The sequence below is a fragment of the Gracilinanus agilis genome, chromosome 1 (genome assembly GCF_016433145.1).
Source record: "Gracilinanus agilis isolate LMUSP501 chromosome 1, AgileGrace, whole genome shotgun sequence".
Taxonomy (NCBI): domain Eukaryota; kingdom Metazoa; phylum Chordata; class Mammalia; order Didelphimorphia; family Didelphidae; genus Gracilinanus; species Gracilinanus agilis.
This window is the reverse complement of record NC_058130.1, coordinates 285,083,773-285,107,130: the sequence shown is the minus strand read 5'-3', so window position 1 is coordinate 285,107,130 and position 23,358 is coordinate 285,083,773. Positions and strand designations below refer to the sequence as shown.

At 36.4% G+C, this 23,358-nt stretch overlaps 1 protein-coding gene across 1 annotated transcript in view; it reads left to right on the top strand.

The window, feature by feature from the left end:
* Positions 1-23,358, top strand: part of LOC123250939 (synphilin-1-like) — a 164,850-nt gene that overhangs the window by 121,197 nt on the left and 20,295 nt on the right. The window contains exons 7-9 of the mRNA XM_044680053.1: positions 15,834-15,959; positions 16,989-17,158; positions 22,943-23,035. Of these exons, the coding sequence (XP_044535988.1) occupies positions 15,834-15,959; positions 16,989-17,158; positions 22,943-23,035 (389 nt within the window). The remainder of the gene's footprint in view (positions 1-15,833; positions 15,960-16,988; positions 17,159-22,942; positions 23,036-23,358) is intronic.

Here is a 23,358-nt window from a genome sequence, read left to right as displayed (position 1 = left end):
TTTGCTCGCTTTCTAATTTTTTGAGTTGCATGCCCAATTCATTAATCTGTGCCCTCCTTAATTTGTTAATATATGCACTCAAGGATATAAATTTTCCCCTGAGTACTGCCTTGGCCGCATCCCACAGAGTTTGGTAGGATGTCTCGTCATTGTCATTTTCCTCAATGAAATTGTTGATTGTTTCTATGATTCCTTCTTTGACAAATTGGTTTTGAAGAATCATATTGTTTAATTTCCAATTAGTTTTTGATTTTCCTGTTCAGGTGCCCTTACTAATTATTATTTTTATTGCATTATGATCTGAGAAATTTACATTTATTATTTCTGCTCTTTTGCATTTGTTTGCAATGATTCTATGCCCTATAACATGGTCAATCTTTGTGAATGTACCATGTGCAGCAGAAAAGTAGGTGTATTCCTTTTTGTCCCTATTTATTTTTCTCCACATATCAATTAAATCTAATTTTTCTAAGACTTCATTCACCTCTCTTACCTCTTTCTTATTTATTTTTTGGTTTGATTTATCTAGCTCTGACAGAGGAATATTTAGATCTCCCAATAGTATGATTTTACTATCTATTTCCTTCTTGAGCTCTGCCAGTTTCTCCTTTATGAATTTGGGTGCTATGCCACTTGGTGCATACATATTGAGCAGTGTTATTTCCTCATTGTTTATACTGCCTTTAATCAGGATGTAATGACCTTCCCTGTCTTTTTTAATCATATCTATTTTTACTTTGGCTTTGTCAGAAATCATAATAGCCACTCTTGCCTACTTTTTCTCATTTGACGCCCAAAAGATTTTGCTCAAACCCTGAACCTTAAACTTGTGTATGTCCACCCGCCTCATATGTATTTCTTGTAGACAATATTTGGTGGGATTTTGGTTTCTAATCCACTCTGCTATTTGCTTCCGTTTTATGAGCGAGTTCATCCCATTCACATTCAGAGTTATAATCATCAGTTGTGCATTTGCTGACATTTTCGAATCCTCCCCTATTTCTACCCTCTTTTTCCTTATACTTTTCCCTTTTAAACCAGTGGTTTGCTATTGAGCCGCTATCCCTTATCCCCTCCCTTGATTAACTTCCCTTTCTACCCCCTCCCTTATTTTTCCCCCTCTTTTTGTTTTTAAAGGCCTTATGAATTCCCTCCCTCTTCTCCCCTCCCTTTTTTTGACCTCCCCACTCCCCTGCTCCCCTTGGTTTATCCCTTCTAACTTTCTCAGAAGGGTTAGATAAGAGTTTTATGTCCCAATGGATAGTATAGCTACTCTTCCCTCTCCGGGTTGATTACTCTGAGAGTAAGGTTTGATTATTACCTCTTAATGCTCTCTTCCTCTCCTTTTTATAATAGTATTTGTCCTCTCTCCCTCCCATGCCCTCTTTGTGTGTAATAGAATATCCTATTTTTCTTATTCATTCAAGTTTCTCTTGGTGTCCCCCGCTATTCACCCCCTCCTTCCCATCCCCCATGTCATCTTAGATTATTTAGTGTTCCACCCTCACCCTGTGAATTATTCTTCTGATTACTATAATAGTGAATATTGTAATAGTGAATAGAGTTCACTACAGAGAATTATACATAACATTTCTCTACATAGGAATACAGATAATTAGATCTCACTGAGGCCCTTAAAAAGGCAAATTTAAAAATTATAAGTTTTCTTTCTTTCCCCTCTGTATCTTATTTACCTTTTCATGTTTCTCTCGATTTTTGTGGTTGGATATCAAACTTTCCATTTAGCCCTGGTGTTTTCTGTGCAAATACCTGGAATTCTTCCATTTTGTTGAATGCCCATACTTTCCCCTGGAAATATATAGTCAATTTTGATGGGTAGTTGATCTGTGGTTGCAGGCCCAGCTCTCTTGCCTTTCTGAATATCGTATTCCAAGTCTTGCGATCTTATAGCGTGGAGGCTGCCAGATCCTGTGTGATCCTGATTGGTGCTCCTTGATATTTGAATTGTTTCTTTATGGCTTCTTGTAAGATTTTTTTCTTTTGCTTGGAAACTCTTGAATTTGGCAATTATATTTCTGGGTGTTTTCTTGATCGAATGTTGCAGGTGTTCTACGAATCCTTTCAATGTCTATATTGCCCTCTTGTTGTCGGACTTCAGGGCAATTTTGCTGAATTATTTCTGTTAGTATGGAGTCCAGGTTTCTATTAATTTCTGGTTTTTCTGGAAGACCAATTATTCTCAAATTGTCTCTTCTAGACCGGTTTTCTTGGTCTGTCACTCTCTCATTGAGATATTTCATGTTTCCTTCTATTTTTTCAGTCTTTTGACTTTGTTTTATTTGTTCTTGTTGTCTTGAGAGATCATTAGCTTCTACTTGCTCAATTCTAGCCTTTAGGGATTGATTTTCGGCTATAATCTTCTGGTTTTCGGCCCTAATTTTCTGGTATTCTTTTTCAATCTGGTCATTTCTGGTGTTCAATTTGCTTATCAGTTCATTTGGTTTCTGAGCCTCACTTTCCAATTGCAAGATTCTACCTTTTAAACAGTTATTTTCTTGCCAGATCTCTTCCATTTTCCTCAAAATCTCAGTTTTGAACTCTTCCATAGCTTGTGAGGAGTTTTCCTTATTTGAGGAGGGTCCAGATGCTTGTTTGTTCTCCTCCTCTGTTTGCTCGGTTGTCTGGATTTTCTCTGTGTAAAAGTTGTCGAGTGTTAAAGACTTCTTTTTCTTGTTGTTAATCTTTCTCTTCTGAACTTCCTGAGACTGGGTAGCCATTGTTAGGCCAGCAGCTTCTCAGGTTTATCCTCACGCTCAGGGTCTGTCCGCGGTCAAGCCCCCTGGTGGACCCCCTTGCTTGATCGTCTGCCGGAGGTTTCTTTACAAGTCTCAGGGCGCTGCTTCCACAGTCGTATATCCATCTGCACTGGTTCCCTACTCAGGGTTTCAGAGCTTTAGCTCGTGGCTGTGTCTGCCTCCACCCACGCCTCAGCCCATGCCTGTGCTCTGAGCCCGCGCTCTGCGCCCTGCGTCCGCTCTCGGTGTCCTGCTCCCGCGCTCAAATTTTGTGTGCGTTCGTTAGCTTATTAGGGTCCCAAATCTTGCTGCTCTGAGGAACAGGCCCCGGAGCTGCCAATGACTCGATGGGTGCCCCAAACTTGCTCTATTTCTTTTTAGCTGGCTTCGGTGCTATAGGTGTTGTGTGTGGAGGGGGTAGGGTGGGGTGGTTGCTCAGCCCACGATTTAGTGAGAGCTGTTTCACCCCTTTATAGCATGGAAATGCCTCGATTCCACACACCTTCCACGCTGTGCCCTGTTGTGGGGTTCCTCCGTTCGTCTGGACTTGTTTTTATGCCCCCTTGAGGAGTCCTGTATGTTTCAGTTAGGAGAGGTTAAACAGCTGCTTTTTACTCTGCTGCCATCTTAACCCGGAACCCTACTTTGAAACTTTTAATTACAGTAAGTAAAAAGACTTTGGGCATTCTTCATCTCATTACTGACTTTTGTAGGTTGTGTTCAGTGTAAATAATTAACATTGTTTTCTAATTTCTTTGAAGCTTTTGGTTAGTAATGGAAAGAAATAATACTTCTTGAGACTGGTTGGATAATGGTGAAATATCTTTGTCTTCATTTAGAAAAATATTGAAATCAAAAGCCTTAGTTGAAGAGGTTTTTTTTCATTCTTTGCTTCAAACTAAGTATCAGTTTTCCAAGGGAAGGGAAGGAAACAAACATGTAGATACCTACTATGTTCCAAGCACTTTACATTATCCTATAAATTAGGAACAGAGTGCCTGAATATTCTGGAGAGGTCATTAAAGAAATATGAAAGGAGAAAATAGAGAAGGCCTGTTATATTAGTAAATTCCTTTTAACCAGTCTAAGTACAAGTCACTAATGTTCTAGATAACCTGTGAATATGCCAATCTTGGAAAGATAACAAGGAAAATATTTTTGCAGAGATAATTCTTTGGGTAATTTTATTTTGTTTTTTTTTAAACCCTTACCTTCTGTCTCCAAGGCAGAAGAGTGGTAAGGGTAGGCAATGGAGGTCAAATGACTTGCCCTGGGTCACACAGCTGGGAAGTGTCCGAGGCCAGATTTGAACCTAGGACCTTCTGTCTCTAGGGCTGGCTCTCAATCCACTGAGCTACCCAGCTGCCCCCTTGGGTAATTTTCTAACAGATCCAACACAGGCAAGTTCTTTCTACAACAAGCAGGCATTTCAATGTGCTCTTTCTGGCTTTGTTTTCTCAATAAATACTTCTATAAGAGATAGTACAAGGAAAAATTATTTTCTTCATTTACTTGTCCTCTGCCCATCATAAATATTCTTCAAGAATTGTCTAGATCTGATTTGTATTTTTATAAAAATTAGCTTTAAAGATCCTACTAACATAGGGTTGCTGGGAGTTTTAGTGATCTGCTTTGATTCATCTTGTGGATGATGGCTCCTGATTTTCCTCATTTTGACAGATGAAGTCCCAGAGGGTGAAATTACTTCATCACCTGATTGTACAGAATGGAACTAGCCAAAAGGGATATGAAAGCAGGAACTTCTAAAGACATTCAAAGAACAAGCAGACAGTACTCTTTGCCAGTTTTTCCCACTTTACACTATCTCTATCCCTTGAGATGCTGTTGGTTGACCAAACAACTGGGACAACTGCCTGATGAACTGTGCTCTTATTCATTACACAGTTTAACTTTATATGGACTTCATATTCATGACCGACTCTGCAGCATAGCAGGGACAGTACAAAAATAGAGTTAACTTGGACCTAGAATACCTCAATCCCTGCTCTGCTACTAATTAATTGTGATCTTTATTTAGAAAGTCAAATCAATTCTCTGAGTGTGAGTTTGGTTGGGTAATCTCTAAAGTCTTTGACACCTGTATCATTCTGTGAACCTAACTTCTTCCTGCTGTTAAAATATCTTCATAAATGTCCATATCTGCCTTAAGATCTTCATTGGGAAAGTGGACAAACCAATGACAATTCATGATGATGTGAATTCAGTTTTTTCAAGGAAAATACTTACCAACCTAAATAGCTCTTTTAGGAAACAGTTTGACAAATTTAGTAGAAAGACATGTTCTCTGTGTTCTCTTGTCATTCCAAAAACATCTAACTCAGAAATATTGTCAATCATCATTTGCTATATGGAAGAAAGGAAACAAACATTTATTAAATGCCTTCTATGTAGGTTTTATGTTTCCACTTACAAATACTATCTCATTTGATCTTCATGACAACAACCTTAGGAATAAGATGTTATTGTTATCCCCATTTTACACTTCAGGAAACTGAGATAGAAGTTCAGTGACTTGTCTAAGGTCACACAGCACAAAAATGTATGAAGTCATATTCCAATTCAGGTCTTCCTGACTTCAGGCTAAATTTTCTATTCACTGTACCACTTATTAGATAAATAAGGTTTGTATCATATTATAAATAATTTTACTAAAAAGCAATTTTTGCTTTTAGTATTTTGTACTAATATCAAAAAAGATAAGAAACTGAAACACATAGGCTAGGGCATAGTCATCTACCTAGCAAGTGTCAGATTTGGGACTCAAATCCAGGTGTTTTGACTGCGTATCTCCTCAATTAATTTTTTTCCACTTTCCTATGATGCCTTGATAGAAAACTATCAAAAACTGAGGCATTTCAATAAAGGAAAACTCAATATTTCTACCTCATAATCATATGAAATGATAAAGAAGAGGATATAAAGGACTTATTCACAAGGGAGTCATGAATTTTTCTGGATAGCTTATTAAAAAGGGATCATTTCTTTGTCTGGACTGTTTCATGGTCACATTTCAGGAATAATCAATAATGTTGCAAATGTTTATATTACATAAAGAACCAGAGTAAGAATCACCTTTTAATTAATGTATGAGCACTTCTGATCCTCAAAGGCTAGTTTTTCAGAAATCATAATTGCTATTTTTAATACTTCTTCTCTATTGTAGGCATAATATTCCTTATGTGTATATAAATGTGTATATACACACATATAATGTCAGCTACACGTAGCTGACATTATATATAGCTGACATTATATGCATATAGTCATAGAAATGCTTAGATACATGTCATCATGGCCAGATGGTCAGACTTAAGTTCAGAAGTTCAGAAGTCCTTGACTCAAATTCCACCTCAAACACTTATTAAGTATGTGATTTTAAGCATATTCATAGGAATATGGATTTAGAGCTTGCAAAGACCTAAGAAGCTATCAAGTCTAACCCTCATTCCCAATTTTGAGGAAATGAAACTGGGGCCAAGAAAAATCTCATCACTTGTCACTTCATACCTCTGAGTTTCCTTATTTGTAAAATAAAGAAAATAATTTCTTTTTTGTAAGCCATAAAAAATAATATAAATGTGAGTTATTTTCCTTATTTGTTGTCAATATCTCATTCTTTTCTAGTGATGTTCAAAATAGTCTAAAATAAGTTACTATTGCTCATTTATATTAATAGATTGTTATAATAATTATTTTAATAGTAGATTATATATTATTAATTTATGTTAAACTTTCTGCATATGATTTTTTGAAATGACAACTCTCTGTGACTGAATAAGTGTACTGGCATAAAAATTGATCTCCTATAGCTATTAATCTTTAGCACAACTCCAGTAGCAGATAAAAGAACAGGGAAGACAGATTTTGTCCTATTCCCAGTTTTAATCTCTTCTGTATATTTTGAAAATCTCTTATTCTTAGGAGTTTGGAGATTGAGAACACTTAGTTTGGTGAATGAATATTGTCCTTAAAATTTTTGTGGCTCAGTGTTATGTCTGGGCAGTTGTGGTAACAGTTCTGCCTATAATGATGTTATAATGCCAGTACATTTCATTTGCTGAATTCTCAAGTATATTTTTAACAGGTGGGGATATTTGTAGTATTTGTTGTATGTTCATTCAGAAAGGAGAGGGAGCTTCTGGTATATAACTCTAGGATGCCTGATTGTATCTTTTTAGGTATCCAGCATTTTTGGAACATGCAGTTATATGTTGGTACAAAGTGTCTATCCCTTCATCCTATAATTTGCACTGATCAATAAGTGCAAGTTCTATAACAATCACTACTCTGTAATTTCTGATGGTGATAACATGAGCTTGAATTACCATTGTAAACCCTTTCATTTCTATAAATAAGTTTGCATGACTCAGCCATTTGTTTTACATTTCTTTGTCAACATATTGTTGGCAGAGTTCATGGAACACCTTGTGATTCTACTCTTGGTTTTTACCATTTGAAATACTCTATCAGTCAGAGAGCTGAAATTTCAGGTCACCTAAACCCACACATTTTTCAACATTTGTCAAAACTGGATCCTAGTCCTTACAGGTCAATAACAAGAAGGACAAAAGTGAGCCAGTTTGAATCCTGATCTGTAGATCTCCACACAAAATACTTCTGGGTAGATGAAGAAAGGCCATAACTGAATTTGAAAAATTCCATAACTGAAGTGTTATTTGTTTATGACCCTGACTCCCTGATGATAAGAATGAATGTGCTCTCTAAAGAAAGAAGGGAACTCAGGGCCTTCACTTAGGTGAAAGCAAATATCTTGGTCTGTATGATATAATTGATTCATTGAATTTGAATTGCCAAATTTTCAAATTGTCAGGAAGCAGACATAGCCTAAGAAAACTGTTAAAAATCTGGAAGTCAGATCAACAAATATGTATTATGCACCTACTATCTACCAGGCATGATGTTGAAAGACTTCAACAGTATCAAACTCTAATGGACAGTAAAAACTTAGATAAGAATAATGAAGAATGGAATTTAGAGAACCAAAATATATAAGAAATTCATGATACCTTTCTTCAACAATTAGAAGTAAAAAGTAAAAGCTTAAGAAGATTCTCAGTCCAAATAGTACAAAAAATAACTAAACAATTCCAACATAAATGTAAAAAAAAATTTATATATATATATGTGTATATATATACATATATACACACACATATGTGTATACATATATACACTATATTATAACTATACTCTGGATAGAGGCTTAAATAAGGAAATAGAGAATCCCTAAAGAAAGAGGATGTAGAAAATTTCTGTTTATTTATACATTTGAAAAAAGCATGATATAACAAAAGAACAAGCTGGATAAAACGTGAAACAGAAAACTTATATACTTTTTTAATATAATCAGTAACAAAAAGTTCACATCTCTATAAAATTAGAAAGGAGAAGGTCTATATAAAATCAATAATTATTAGCCCAAATTAAGTTAATCAAGAACTTTATCATGCTCTCAAGAACCAAAGCAATTAAAGGAGAACCCCCAAAGGATGATTATATCAGTGAGATGATGAATAATATTTTCTTGAATGTCTGCAGGTTTATCTGTCTCTTAGAAGATGCCATGTTCTTTATCACTTGTTTTTGATATTATTTTGTCAATGGCATGTTTTAAGAGAACAGATTTCAATATGGACATCACATTCTCTAGTGGTCTCTGTTTTTTGTTTTTAGAATACCTGACTAAGCCATGAATGTAGAACTAAATCAAAACTTTTGATAATCATTTTTTGTAGTTGTTCAGATAGATAGATATAGATACTTGGTATCAGGCATATACTATCTGTGTGACCTTGGGCAAGTCACCTCTGGCTGCCTCAGTTTCCTCATCAATAAAATGGAGATGATAATAATAACACTATGTTGTTGGAAAGACAAAATGCAAACATTAAAATTTTATATGCATGCTAGTTATAATAATAATAGATGGTTATTATGTTTTTCATTCATATAATGCTTCAAACTTTACATTAAAATAATGAAAGATTGTCATTATTATGATTAACCTTTAAATAAGGAAAAGAATTTCTTCTTCTCTGTCCTCTTTACAGTGATGCCTCACCTATCCTGAGAGTTATGTTCCAGAGAGCTCCGCAAATCCGCAAAGTAGCAGCATTATATTTATTTTATTATTTATATGTATTTTAAGACTTTAAGACATTATGAACCCTTCCCACTCCCCTATAAACCTTTTCCTCACTTTTATTAACCTACAGTCACTGAGCCAATCAACGCCCAGGATATGTTGGTCACCTCTCATTCCATCAGCCAGTAGTGTGCTGCAATAAATGTAACTCCTTGATACAGAATTAGGTTGTTTGGGGTTTTTTAAAAAAAACCCTGGAAAAGTGAACCACAGTATAGCAAGGGACGTCTGTATACTTCATGGATCTGTTGCCATATAGCTAGATCATTATGTCTAATAAGCTGTTGAATCTGAGGTTATGTACAGAGATTATGAGATAATCCAAACAGTTGGTCAGCTGTTATTAGTCCTGAGCTTAAATAAATATTATGTATAAATTTCACTAAAATCTAGAAACAAGGACAAGCAATTAGCAATTCCTCAATTAGGGTAATCTTTTTTAGTTGTTTTTTTTTTAATAGCTCTCATATCTTCATTTATGCAGGGTTCTATGTCTCTATTACAACTAGTTCCCCTGATAGGAAACACACAATTTACATGGATTTGTGAAACTCAAGAGCATTTTCTTTTATTGGCAGCTACTAATAAGCATAAGAGTTTAGTTCAAATAAATAAATTACTAGCATTGATAAATGTTTTGATCAATCTTCACTTATATATTGAGACTAAGGTACTTAGGAAGGAAGAACAATTACTACTGATTAAATAGACCCTCCTTTATAATTCTTTCATCAACTCTATTCATTTGCACTGAACTCTTTATCTGTCCTTAGTTCTTAGTGCTTAAAAAAAAAATAACCTTTTTGAATGCCCATAGAGTTCAAATTCCATACTATTACATTTCCTCTTAGGGACCCTGACTTATTCAACATTTGCACATGTTAAACATAAAGCCAATTTTTAAGGTCTTTGCTTTTTACCAAGACTAGGGGCATTGTACAGCCTTCTGACCACTAGCCATTTCTATTTGGAACTGTTAGATACTGAGTAATAATTATTACTAGGTCTTGTGAAGGGTAGGCCAGGCATTTAAAATAAATATCTAGATAAGACAGCCTAAGGCAGTTTTTCATTTCTAATATTCACTAGACATATCATAGTATATCAAAAGTTTACAGTTACTATAAAAGGTAATGTGGAAAAAAAAATAAAAAATAAAAAAAGGTAATGTGCAGTTTCCTTACTCCTTTTATTTAAAAAAATACCATTGAATCTATGCCAAACATTAGACTAAGCTAAAGGGTAAATAAAGTTTCTTATTCAAGTTAGAACTATTTAACATTAATTCCTTTATTGCCAGAAGCAGCATGGTGGATAGAGAGTTCACCTCTAAGCAATTTGTGTCTAGTCTCTCTGAAACATAATGATTGTTATTCAAGGCAAGTCTGTCATTGAGTCAATAAAGATTTATTAAGTGTCTATTATGTGACAAGCACAGTGCTAAGTAAAGAGGATTAAAAAAGGAGGGGGAGAGTCCCTGCCCTTAAAGAAGTTCTTTTGTGAGAGGATTACTTAATTATTATTTAGGAGACCTAACAGGAAGGACTAGAGAATTCTAAATGGAATGGGGAAGCAGGAAATGTGCCTCTCTTTCTGAGACCAACTCCATGGTGGTTGGGATAAGTTGCAACTGACCCTGGGAGATCTCAGAGGAAGTGGAGTTTGTACCCTGATTCCCTGGGATCCTGAAGGAAGACTATCATCTACTTATGGGAGATTTTTGGTAGAGACTATTAATCCCAACCTCAGTTGCAGGTTAACTTGGGCTGGGTTAGCTCCCAGAATCTACCCACCTGAAAGAGTACAGCTAGTGGTCCTGGAAGAGCTGCAACATCGCTGGAATGTGTCAGGACTCTGCCGTGAGGATACCCACTTCAGTCCTGTTGTTCCCTGGGCCCTGTCTTGTTTAGGTTTCAGTTCAGTGTAGATAAGTCCCTCCCCTGACCCTGTGGTTTGCCCATAGTCTGGAAGGGTAGAAACCCCTATTCCCATCCTTTACATAGTTCTCTTTGTTAACTTAGAAAAAAACACAGAACTATTAAATATTCATAAAACTACTCTTTAATCAAGGGAAAAGGGGATGAGGGCTACTTGGCCTCTTATGCAGAGCTGCGCCTTGTGCAGAGTCTAAATGAGCACTGCTTCACTCTGCTCCCTGATCCCCCTGGGAGTGACACCGAGCTAGATGACAACTCCCAGGAACAAAGGAAATTGGGGAATTTATATACCATTTAGGAAGATCCAGGGGCTGGGGAAGATGATTGACATTATACTGACAGGATACAATCAAGCTAGAGAAAGGGATCATAGCTAGAGGCTAAGGTGTAAGGGAAAGGAACTGCTTACACAATGGATACTAAAGGAATGGTCCCTGCCCAGGTAGTCTTCCTGGGAAGGGTCTTTGATGCCATGGGGAAGACTACCTAGGACAAAAGGGTATTTAGCATTTACCCTGGGGTCCATTATTCAGTCTGCAACTGCTAGCCTGAGATTCCCTTCAGGGTGGATTCTCATGGGAACAGGGAACAAGCACAATCTTTGGGGGTCTCCAACCTACAAACTATTTCTAAACTTGGGGTTCATCATACCTCACTAAGCTACAAGTTTGGGAACTCTTAGATTCCATGTCGACACCTTAATTAAATTTGTTACAAACTCTTGTCATTTTCTTGCAAGTTTCCATAGGCCCCTTGTCTAGTTGGTGCAGGGTGACAGTTAGGCCTAACTGCCACTTCTGTCAACAGACATTTTCCTTACCAGTTAAACCCAGTATCCCTAACTTGTTAAGTCCCCATCTTTTGTCATTCCTGTCTCCTACACACCCTTCCGGACCCACATATAATACTTAAGTTATCTCCCTTGGTTTTCCCCATAAGAGTTCACGGTCCAATGGAAAAGACTACAAGCAAGTAAATATGTACAAACAATTTATATCTACCTGTGTATCTGTATACATATATTGTAAGACTTAAAAATCAGCCTGACAGGCTACTGAACTATTTCTAGCCTGGGCAAGCTGCTTCCTGGCCCCTATCTTGTTCAGTCTCCTGAAACCCCCAAAAGAATGTTTCCCAGCACATAAATGTCTTCCTTATCTCCCCGCTATGATAGGTCTAAAATTAACCTCTAGGCTAAATAGTTCCCAACATGTAAATGTCTTCCTTATCTCCCCTTGATGGATAGTTGCCAAATGCTTCCTGACCCCTGACACTAACACCCCCTTGATGGATAGTTCCTGACCCCTGACCCTAATACCTCCTTGATGGATGGTTGTCAGATGCTTCCTGACTCCCTGTCCCTGGCACCCTCTTGATGATTACCAGATGCTTCCTAATATCTCTCCTTGATGACGTATGTTCCAACCCCCTTTCCTCAACATTTCTATATAAACCCTTGGCTGAAGAAGCCACGGGGTCAGTCAGGCAAACCTCTCTCTGCCTATTGATCCTAGTGCCATGCTAGCTAATAAATGAACCTCTTCTTGCATATTGCATTGTCAGTGTGATTCTTCCTGCCACGACCGAATCTGGGCCAGACCTTAAAATCCGGGCACAACAATATATGTATATATAAAAAATTATATATTTATTGTATAATTAATCAAGCAATTAAATAACTAAATTATTATTTTAAATTATGAATTTAATTATAATCAATTATAAATTAAATTGTAAATTATAAAAAATAAATTAAATTAAGCAATTAAGTAAGTAATTAAAGGAAAGAAAGGATTAGGAAGGGTTTCCTGGCAAATATAACATTTTAGTTGGGACTTAAAGGAAATGAAAGAATCTAGAAGGAAGAGATGAGATGGGAAAACATTCCAGGCATGGGAGACTGGCAGAGAAAATGTCCAGAGACATGAGATAGAGTGTCTTGTTCAGAATAGCCAGGAGATCTGTATATCACTGTACATGTTGGAAAATGAAGTATAAGACTAGAAAGGCAAATGGGGGCTAGGTTTTGAAGGGCTTTGAATGCCAAGCAGAGCATTTTGTATTTGATCCTGTAGTCAATAGGTCATCACTGGGGTTTATGGAGATAGGGAGATAATAAGGTCTGATTTGCGCTTTTGAGAAATCACAGTGGCAGCTAAATTGGAGGGTGAATTGAAGTGGGGAGAGACTCGAGGAAGTCAGACTTATCAACAGGCTATTGCCATAGCCCAGGCTTGGGGTGAGAATTCACTTCTCAGTGCTCTGGCCAACTCTGAAACTAGGGAGGTTCATCAACCTGAGAGTTCCTCATAGCAGTGAAGCCACAGTGAAGCAAAAGGTACAGGAGGCTGGTTCTTTTGTCCTACTCAAGCATAATTATAAATTCTTGTTCCTGAGTTTTTAAAAATTAATCGCAAAGGGCAGCTTAGGCCTGGAGACAGGAGTTCCTGGGCTCAAATATGACCTCAGATACATATTAGATAAGTCACTTTATCCCAGTTGCCTAGCCCTTACCATTCTTATGCCCTGGAACCCATACTTAGTATTCATTCTAAGACAAAAGGTAAGGTTTTTTAAAAAATTAATTGCAGTATAGCTAGATAACAATGTAAAATTATTTTTAAAATTTTAGTAGCCTGTCAGTTTAGTTTGAATCAGCAATGTAACGTGGCATCTAAAAGCAGTCTTTCTAAGGTAGACCATGATTAGAGTATGGCTCTCATTATTTTAAAGATGAAGAAACTGAGGTCCTGAGAAATTAATGGCTTGTTTAGCATCTCCATGATAGTAAAAAAGATGGGATTGTGGTTATCTTGTGCTTTGCCCTTGTCAGATCTGATTTTCTGAAGTATTATGTTCAATTTTGTGCCCAGGATCTTGAGATGCTAGCACTTATTAAGCAGAATGCGTCCAAAAGAAGGCAACAAAAATGAAAGGGAGAGGTAGGATGAAAGAATGTGATATTTTTTAAACTGGAGAAAACTTAGGGGAGATGTAGTAACTCTCTTCAAGTATTTTTTGAAGGACTTATTTGAAAGAAGCATTCAATTTCTGTTTCTAGAGGCCAAAATTAAGATGAAATAAGGAGGAAGTGGAAATGGGGAGTTAAAATTGTAAGAAGGTAAGATTTGGCTCAGTATAAGGAAAAACATCCTAAAAATTAGAGGAAAACCATGTGTCCAAAAGTGGAATGGAACGTGTAAATGGATTATGAGTTATGAATAAAGGGGATAATAATAGCATTCACTCAGTCTCTTGAAGAGTTTAAATGACAACATGTATAAAACATTTTGCAAACCTTAAAGCACTATATAAATGCTATTGATAATGATAATGGTAGAAATGCTGTAGTGGAGAATTCTGCTTAGATTTGGGCTGAATCTATTGATTTCTGAGTCAAAAGATGCTGTGATTCTTACTTTCTAGATGCTAGTGATCACATCACATAAACACATTACATAAAGATACCATAGGAAAATGTGTCTTCCTGTGAATGTTTGGTCCAGACCAAAATAAATTCTTTCTACCTTACCATGAAAGGAGGTGGATTTAAGCTTGTGATCCCTTCTGTAACACTTCCTCAAATTCCTTTCTCTCACCTTTCTTGCCTCACCTCCACCTGACCCCTTTAGGATCTTAGGAGGGGCATTTTTAGTGCCTTTTTTCATGGTAGGTTTTTGGTAGTGTGGAATTCATTATGATTTTCTTTCTCTGTAGGAGACCTCACTTCCCACTTCTCATTTGGAAAAACTCCAGTGCAAAAATGTTCAGACAATTTTTGATGTTTTGCCCTTTTGCAAACACTGACCCATTACCCTGTATAAATGACTTTAAAGGAGTTTGCTATTTTCTTCCAACATTCCTTTAGCAGATTAGTTGGCATGTTCTGAAGGTGAAGACAAATTTAATCCAGAAAAGTATAAAAGTTCATGACCAGTAAGAACAAATAATGGGGAGGGGGAGGAGGGGTGAGGAGCAGAAGTAAAAAGAAGTTCAAGGTTTTTTCAAATGCACAATCTTTTAAATGTCAAACTCCACCCACTAGAATGTGGACTGTTGTTCTTACCCCTTTTATATTTATTTAAACTTTATATTTAATTTTTTCTATTTTAAACCATTGGAATACACTCTCATTCCCCTACTTTCTCCAGGAGCCAAATACAACATGGGAATACCACAAAAATGGGCAAAGCATTTTTGCCATCTTGCCTCTTGGCCTGTGGAGATCAGTTCACAGCTTTGGTTTACCCTACTTCGTAATGGAAAAAAAAAAAAGTAAAAATAGCCCTTAAAATAATATAGACATTCAGTCCAGTGAAATCACAAGGAATTCCAATTTGATATCCCCAGTGATTTCTCACATGACTTGTTTCGCCAAGACCCATTCCGGTACTACCCTTTCTGGTGTCCCTGCCAACAAATGAAAAAGAATGGAAATAGAAATCATGTGTAAATATAAATGGCACTCATCAAAATGGCATTTGTTATTTAATTTTTCACAAAATTTGTAGTAATCTCTGAAAATTCTAAAAGCTGTTTAGAGGTTGTTGGAAAACAAAGAACTGGGAACCAGCAGTCTAGATTCTAGGCTAGCTTTGCTTCTAGCAATTTTGTGATCTACTTTTGAGGAGCTTCAGTTTGTTTCTTAGTCTGTAAAATAAGGAGATTCGACATGAAAAAGTCTGAGATCTCTTCTAGCCCTAAAGTTCCTTCCCAGGTTTTAGTATTTTTCTAAATTTCTACATATTCAAAAAGTACAGGCCTCTTTCATCTCTTCAACAACTGTTTTGCTGATTTACAAATTTCTACCTGGTAAGATTATTCTTTTATGACACAAAACTTGTTTGTTTCTAAGTTTCTCTACATGAATTTTTATTTTTTCTTTATTACTATTTCTGCTTGTTTTCTTTACATGTGATTTTTCTGATTTCCATGTGATTTGTGATTTTATAGGAAAAAATCCTTCTGTGGCTTCTTCAGTTTATGCAAGAGCAGGGAATTTCTTTAGATGAGGTTGACCAAGATGGTAACAGTGCAGTTCATGTCACATCTCAGCATGGGTACCTAGGATGCATACAGGTAAGCCCAGTTCTCACTCTACTAATCTCTGAGTTTCTTGGAGGAAGAGAAAACTGTCTACAAGGTTCATCTTTTTAATCAGAAGAATGAAATAGCTTTAGGAATATCAAACTAAGCAGTTTGGAGAAGATAAATCAGAGAAGAGAGAAGCTGGATGTATATGGGCCAAATAGGAAGCTATTGTAATAGTTAAGGTTATAGGTGATGAGGGCCTAAACTAGAGTTGTGATGTACATAGAGAGGAGGAGATGCATGTGAGAGGTAGTTAATACAACTTTGTCTGTTGATTGGTGAGAGATGAACAAGGGTAGAGTTGGAAATAAATCAAACACTGTATCAGTCCTTCAAAAAAGCATTGAGAATTTATAAGCGCATTTCCCATGGTCTTTAAGAAAATATCAAGATATTAAATACAAAGGGAATAAACTGATATTACCTATTGGGTTTGGTCTTTTACCTCTTTAAATTTAAGATTCATCATCACTAAAGAGAAAAGCTTGCTCTTCTTGGACTATTTAATAATTAGCCCTTAAATTATGAAAGAAAGCACTAGTAAAAGAGTTGGAGAAGAGGAGGTATCCAAATAGTAGGAGAGAAAAAGAGTGCAGGGACAAGCAAAGTGACAAAACAGAAATGACCAAGGAAATAGACAAATGTGAGAAGAAAGTGCTAGAATGAAAAATGTTGAGGTCAGAATTGGTATGGTCAATAAAAATAACCATTGCCCATTCTTTCTTGAATGCTGCTATGAAATAGCTAAGTAGTAAGTGCTTTATGACAGGTTGACCTTTGCATATGATAAACTTGAGAGAGAAAATATTCTCCCTTAACGATCTTCAATTTTTAGTACGTTAAGAATTTAAAGACCAGAAGTTTTGTTTAGCAGATAGAAAAATAATCACAACACATTCAGGGGTCCTTAAATGAACTAGGACTAATGTCTAATTTTGATGGTTGCTAACGGTGAAAACAAGAAGAAAGTTTTGACAATACTTTTCCAAATAAATTTTTCTTAATTTTTTTTGGCAGACTTTGGTTGAATATGGAGCAAATGTCACCATGCAGAATCATGCAGGAGAGAAACCCTCCCAGAGTGCTGAGCGGCATGGACATACTATGTGTTCCCGCTACCTAGTAGTGGTAGAGACATGTATGTCCCTGGCATCTCAGGTTGTGAAGTTAACCAAACAATTGAAGGAGTGAGTTTTGTTTCCTTTTCAGTAGGAAAAAACAAAACAAAACATATTGCTTCTGAATTGCTGATTTGAAATGTTGTTGAAGTGTTTTTTCTTCTTATGAGGCATATGGCTAATTTCTAGGGTCTATTTTACTTAAATGTGATTTTATATTAAGGGATAGGGACTAGATTTGTGATTTCACTTACACAGGAGCTATGAGTGAGATAAATCATTGTATAAGCTGGTCAGCACTTTCTCAGCAATTTTTTCAAGATGGAAAAAAAAAAATCATTGACTTGCCAAGGTCCACTGATTTTACATTAAGTTCTCTTTCTGCTTTACCTGCCTGCCTTACCACATTTTACTCAGGCAAATAAAGTGCTGTTCCTTTATTGCCATTGTCTGTCCAATTCATTCCCCATGTTCAGACCTTTAAAAATACAGGGAAGCATGACTTCTCCATTCTCTTCATCTCTGTTACAGTGACTAGGTGAGTTTAAATGTATAATAATTTTAAAGTAATAGTATAGGGGAGAGAATGCTATGTTTGAAATCAGTAATAACTTGGGTCAAAATAGCTGCGTAACCTTTGGTAAATCAGTCACTTACCCTCTATGTATCTTAGACAATTTCCTGGGACTTATTAGTTCCTATACTGCAAATCAATAAGTAATTTTATATGCAACAAATTCAAATAAGAAGAAAATACAAATTTAGCAAGTAATATATTTTAGCTTGATAAACTAGATAATCTAATAAATTACACACAAAGAGTTTGTACAACTTACATAATATTCAGGACAAAATAAAGACTTTTAGAACTGGAAAATGGGGTGCTCTGGAAATCAGTGATAATTGAAGCTATTAACATAGCTAGGGATCACCAAGAATGGGAGGAAGGACAAACAGAACCTTGGGCATATTCATACTCACCTTTAGGAGAAAGAAGGAAGATTATAAATTCTCAAAGAAAACCAAAATGAGTGATCAAATAAGTAGGAGTTGAATCAAGATAGAAGAGTGAATACTGATTGTGACTTTTAGAATTCCATGCATGAGTCCACTTGGCAAATATATAGAAGATTTCATCCCCTTTCTGTAGCTAGATGGGTAAAGAAAATAAGCTTTAGAGCAACAATTTCTCTTTAGTGTCTCCTTTAAATTGATCCTCAGAGTACATCTGATTTACCCCCCCCCCTAAAGTATTCAGGGATGCCTTCTTAAATTTTTTTTTTTTGTGCAAATGGCCTAAATTCAGCTATTGTCAGTGGCCTTAGGCTAAAATATATTTGTACCTAATGTGCTGCAGTCTTTCAATTCCCCTCAGATCTTATTGGTGAAAACAGTTTGATAAAAAGTATTTAAGTGAATGGAGCCATTGTTATGATAAATCAATAATAGAGGCTCTGTGATGACCCTAGGGCTTTCTCTAAATGAATAATTTTATTACAGTATACTATAGTCAGGTTTGGTAAACCTGAAATGACTTAAAGGGTTCAGCTTAATGAGCATAGCTTTGATCCCTGTGGCCTTGTTTTTTTCTTTATCTGTTGCATGAATGCTATAATTGGCTATCTCTTTCCTTTACTTTCCATAGACTCATAAATAACCTGGCATGTGGGGAAGGGTCAGGGGAGAGGTGGAATTCCCACTTTTCCTATAAAAGGGACAATGAAAGTCCAAACAAGGAGAAGAGGCTAGAGAGAAGTGAAAAGTGATTATTATTTTTCTCCTGGCTGCCCCTCCTCACTCAATTAAACCTATTTAAAAATTCAACTCATAAATCAATTTGAGGATAGACCAGGGACCTCTTGTTCACAGATTAGGTTTTAATACTAAGAAAGGGTTAGGATCAGGATCCCTGAAGAACATAGGGAGTCTCAGTTTTGAGAGAGGATTAAGTGGACCAACTTCCATTTGGTACATAGCACATTTTCATTGGGCAGTAGATAAACAATATTGTCTTATTATAGTCCCTGACAGTTTACAGGGAAGCTTAAACTTAAGGATAACTATACTTTGTAAGGGAATTTGACTCTGAGAGGAAACAGGATCTAGCAAGAGGTGGTTAAGATAAAAAGGACAGAAGGGAAAAAAGATGGGGGGCCAATATCTGTATGGTCTTGGGAATTATGTAACATGAACAAAGAAAGTCAAGTTGTATTTGAAACCACAAACTGACACTTTCCTTCAGTGGCATACATACTAGGGAATAAAACTACCAAGTATTTATGTCATAAAGTATCTGGTTTGCCATGTCCTCAGAGCCTGCAGTTACCAGAGTTGGGACACATGTTCTGAGGAACAAGAATTAAAAATAAATAAAAGTGATAATTTTGCCAAAAACTTGATTGCATAAGCACAGTGCTTTTTCCATCAAAAAATTGTCTTTTGTCCATTTGTAATTAATTAGACTAGTCCGTTTTAAATGTTCTTTTTTGGGTGGGAAAGTTAGGGACTGTTGTTCCTTCCTAAAGTTTAGCCAGTCTCTTTAACCTAGCATGACTCTAGTTACTACTTAACACAGTAATTTCTGACTACTTTTTTCAGAGTCACAACTAACTCCCCAAGAGCTATCTAATAAACCCTTTGAAAACAGATCTGAAGCTCCCTGCATCACTCACTCATTACACATTTCTCCTAGCCAGCCTCTTGTCTTTCACCACTCAGCAATAGAGAAGGAATCTAGAGAAGAGAGCATTATCCTCTAGTGCTTTCTCTAACCTTTTGCCCTTTCTGTAACCAATTAGGTTTTCACCTTTGGTCTCCTCTAACATCAGGTGGGCTAGACAGAATGAATGAGAGAAAATGAGAATAAGGCAATACAGTTCTTAATCCTTCATTCCTGAGACAAACTCACTACCTCTGGAGAAGAATAGTAACATTACTATGGGGTTTGTGTTTGTTAGGTTAGCTCTCATGGCATGTTCAGCTAACCAGTCATTAGTGTTCATATATATTGGCTTTAGAACAGAGGGAAAAGTAATCTCAAAAAAAGACAGAGTCCAAAGTTAGGAATTAGGAAAGTGAGAAAAGGCATTCTTCCCCAGAGAAAGAATTGTGGTAGTGGGAAACAGTGTAGGAAAATAATGGATTAGAATCAGAAGGCTTGGACTCATGCCTTGGTATCATATACTAATGGTATGACCTTCAGAAAGCCACACGCACACAAATTTAACACCAGAAAAGACCTTGAAGATCATCTAGTTCAGACTCCTCATTATACAGATAGGGAATTTGAATCCAGATTATCTGATTCCAAATCCAGGGCTCTTCCCACTATTGACCCTGGCAGAGCCTATTTTATGCATCTCTAAAATGAAGTAATACTTCAGTTTGATAAGCATAAAAAATGTACCTATTTTGTTAGAGTTTAAGAGTGGGGATCAATGATTTCTCAATCAAACAGAAGGACCGAATGAACAAGTGAACAAGACTGAGTGTCTCTGTTGAATCAATCACTCTCCCTTCCAACCTAAAATAATTATCTCAATTGAATCAAAGACATTTGGACTAGAATTGAAAAATCCTCAACAACTACTGGAAGAAATGAAGTGATTCTGCACAGGAGGTATATTTAGATTGTTAGGAAAAATTCCTACATACAATGTGGGTCTTCTATAAAATAGAAAATGAATTCAAAACCTCCAAGGACTGGGGTGTCTGGCAGCAAAGAGAACAGTCTAGCCAAGTCCATGAGATAGAATGTATGGGGAGCTGGGGAAAGGAAAGAAATCCTCTGTCACCTCTCCATCCCCACCCTCTTAATGAGAGGAACACATTGGGAATGTCAGAGGGCCAGAAATGTTGTACTCCTCAGCAGTATCCTAGCAATGTTCCTGGGACAATGGCAACTAGAATCAGTGTCGTCCTCAGGAGTTGAGGACAACCTAGATACACTAAAGAAAAGTAACTTCAAGACTTAAATGTGAACAGCAAAGCTATGCTGCTCAGGGAAAAACAAATGCCTAAAGTGTTCATTTGTACATAAAGTTATAGGAGTGGTCTCCATCTTAAAGAATGTTTTTTTTAAAAACAGTGGAAAACTACTATGTATCTAAAGAGAACGTCAAGAATACTCTATAAATGAGGGGAAAGGACTTCTCAAAATCAGTAACCAGGAGTTATCCCTTTGCCTCAGGTGCTCTATAATCTTGAAATCATTTCCCCTTGGACTCTTTGCACTCTTGGAGTTTGGAGAGATGTTTGTGCTATTTCTTTTTCATCTACTCCCCTTATTAAATACCTGTTTCTAAAAGCTAATTAAATTTAGCTAATTGATATCAACTGATAATCAATGAGGGAAGCACACCAGTGCAGACTTGGGAATTGTTAGGAAAAATTCCTTCATACAATGTGGGTCTTCTATAAAATAGAATACTAAATATAAAATAAAATACTAGAAAATCATCTCTCAGAACTTGAAGGCCTCCATGTATTCTGATGGAAGATAAAGTAGCCACCTAATCCATCCTGCTAGTATTAGGAAAGTAGTTTCAGAGTGTGCACTACATATAAAATAATACCGTCCTCATAAAATGTATGGTCTAGGGGGCAGCTAGATAGCTCAGTGGATTGAGAGGCCCAGAGACAGGAGGTCCTGGGTTCAAATCTGACCTCAGATACTTCCTAGCTGTGTGACCCTGGGCAAGTCACTTAACCCCTATTGCCTAGCCTTTACTGCTCTTCTGCCTTAGAACCAATAGAGAGTATTGATTCCAAGAAGGAAGGTAAGGGTTTAAGGAAAAAGAAAAAAGAATGTATGGTCTTAGAAGAGGAATGTAGCTTCCACAGATAATAATTATATAAGTGCATGAGAGATGTGCAGATTTTTGTGTAAGAAACAAGGGAGTAAGGCTCACTAATTAATAACCAGGGGAAAGGCTGCCTAAAGAAGGTGACATTTAGGTGGGTCTTTAAAACATGGATTCAACAGGTAGTAAGGACCAATAAGAGCAAAGGCACAGTGGCCAAGTAGGATATATGTGCCAAATAGTCCAATTTGATTTTGTCATCAAATACATGACATGAAAGTAGTGTGAGATCAAATTAAAAGAGTAAATTGATGCCAGATTGTGAAGGATTAAGATTAAGTGGTTTGAACTATTTTGGATAGTCAATGACGTTATAAAGATGTTGTTATTGTTACATACAGAAATCTGGGCCTAAGGAAGGTTAGTATAGTCACAACGCAAAAAGATTAGGATGAGGAATATACAGGGCTGAGCGTCTTTTATGTGGCTATTATAATAGCTGAAGAGGATCTCTCTTTGGAGGAGCACTGTGGTAATTAATAGAGACTAGGGGACCATTGCAAAATGTTGCAGTTGTATAATGAAGAGAACTTGGTAGCTGATTAGTTTACTAGAAGTGAGGGAACAGAAAGGTAATACCAAGTTTTCAAATTTTGGTTCCAGAATGTAAGGTGTCTCATAGAAGCTGCCATTCCTTGGTATGATTTGTTTGCCACTTACTTTGTACCATTTGGACTACTTTCATTTACTACTAACAATGTCTTATCAGTAGACATTAATTATTCCTGGCCAGCCATAATCGATCTGGTTCATTTAATTTAAGGGCCATATTTTATGTTAGTTAATATAAAGTAAGAAAATTATTCACAAATTGGTTTGAATTCTATTTATGAGTGACTTTCTTGTGTTTTTTAACTTGAAGGGAGTTTCTGATGTCCTTTTTTGTCAAGGCAGAAAATAATACAATCCAGCACCATGTTTTCCTTCAAATGAGATACTATCAAGTACCATAGAGAAAAGGTTTTAAATAGCACTCTTTTTAAAATTTCAGGCAGACAATGGAACGTGTCACATTGCAGAACCAACTCCAGCAGCTTTTAGAAGCACAGAGATCAGAGGGAAAGGCCCTCCTTTCTTCCCCCAGGTAATAGGGAAAAAAGTTGTTAACTTGGAATTCTTGCAAACATTTTATTTTAAATCCCTAGTCTCCTTTTTGTCCTTTACTTCTTTAAAAATTAAAAGAGTAGGGAATATTCTTCTTCTAAAGAAGAAAGCAAACAGTATTTGAAGTTACCAGTCTCCATGGTTACCATTTTCAGAAGTCAACAGGAATTCCAAAGTTTGTATTACATTAGTTCAATCGTGGGTTTTGAAAACAATATTTATTAATTCACTTCATTCTTCATAATGAAGGGTCAAATTGATAACTAGTCTCTCTCTCTCTCTCTCTCTCTCTCTCTCTATATA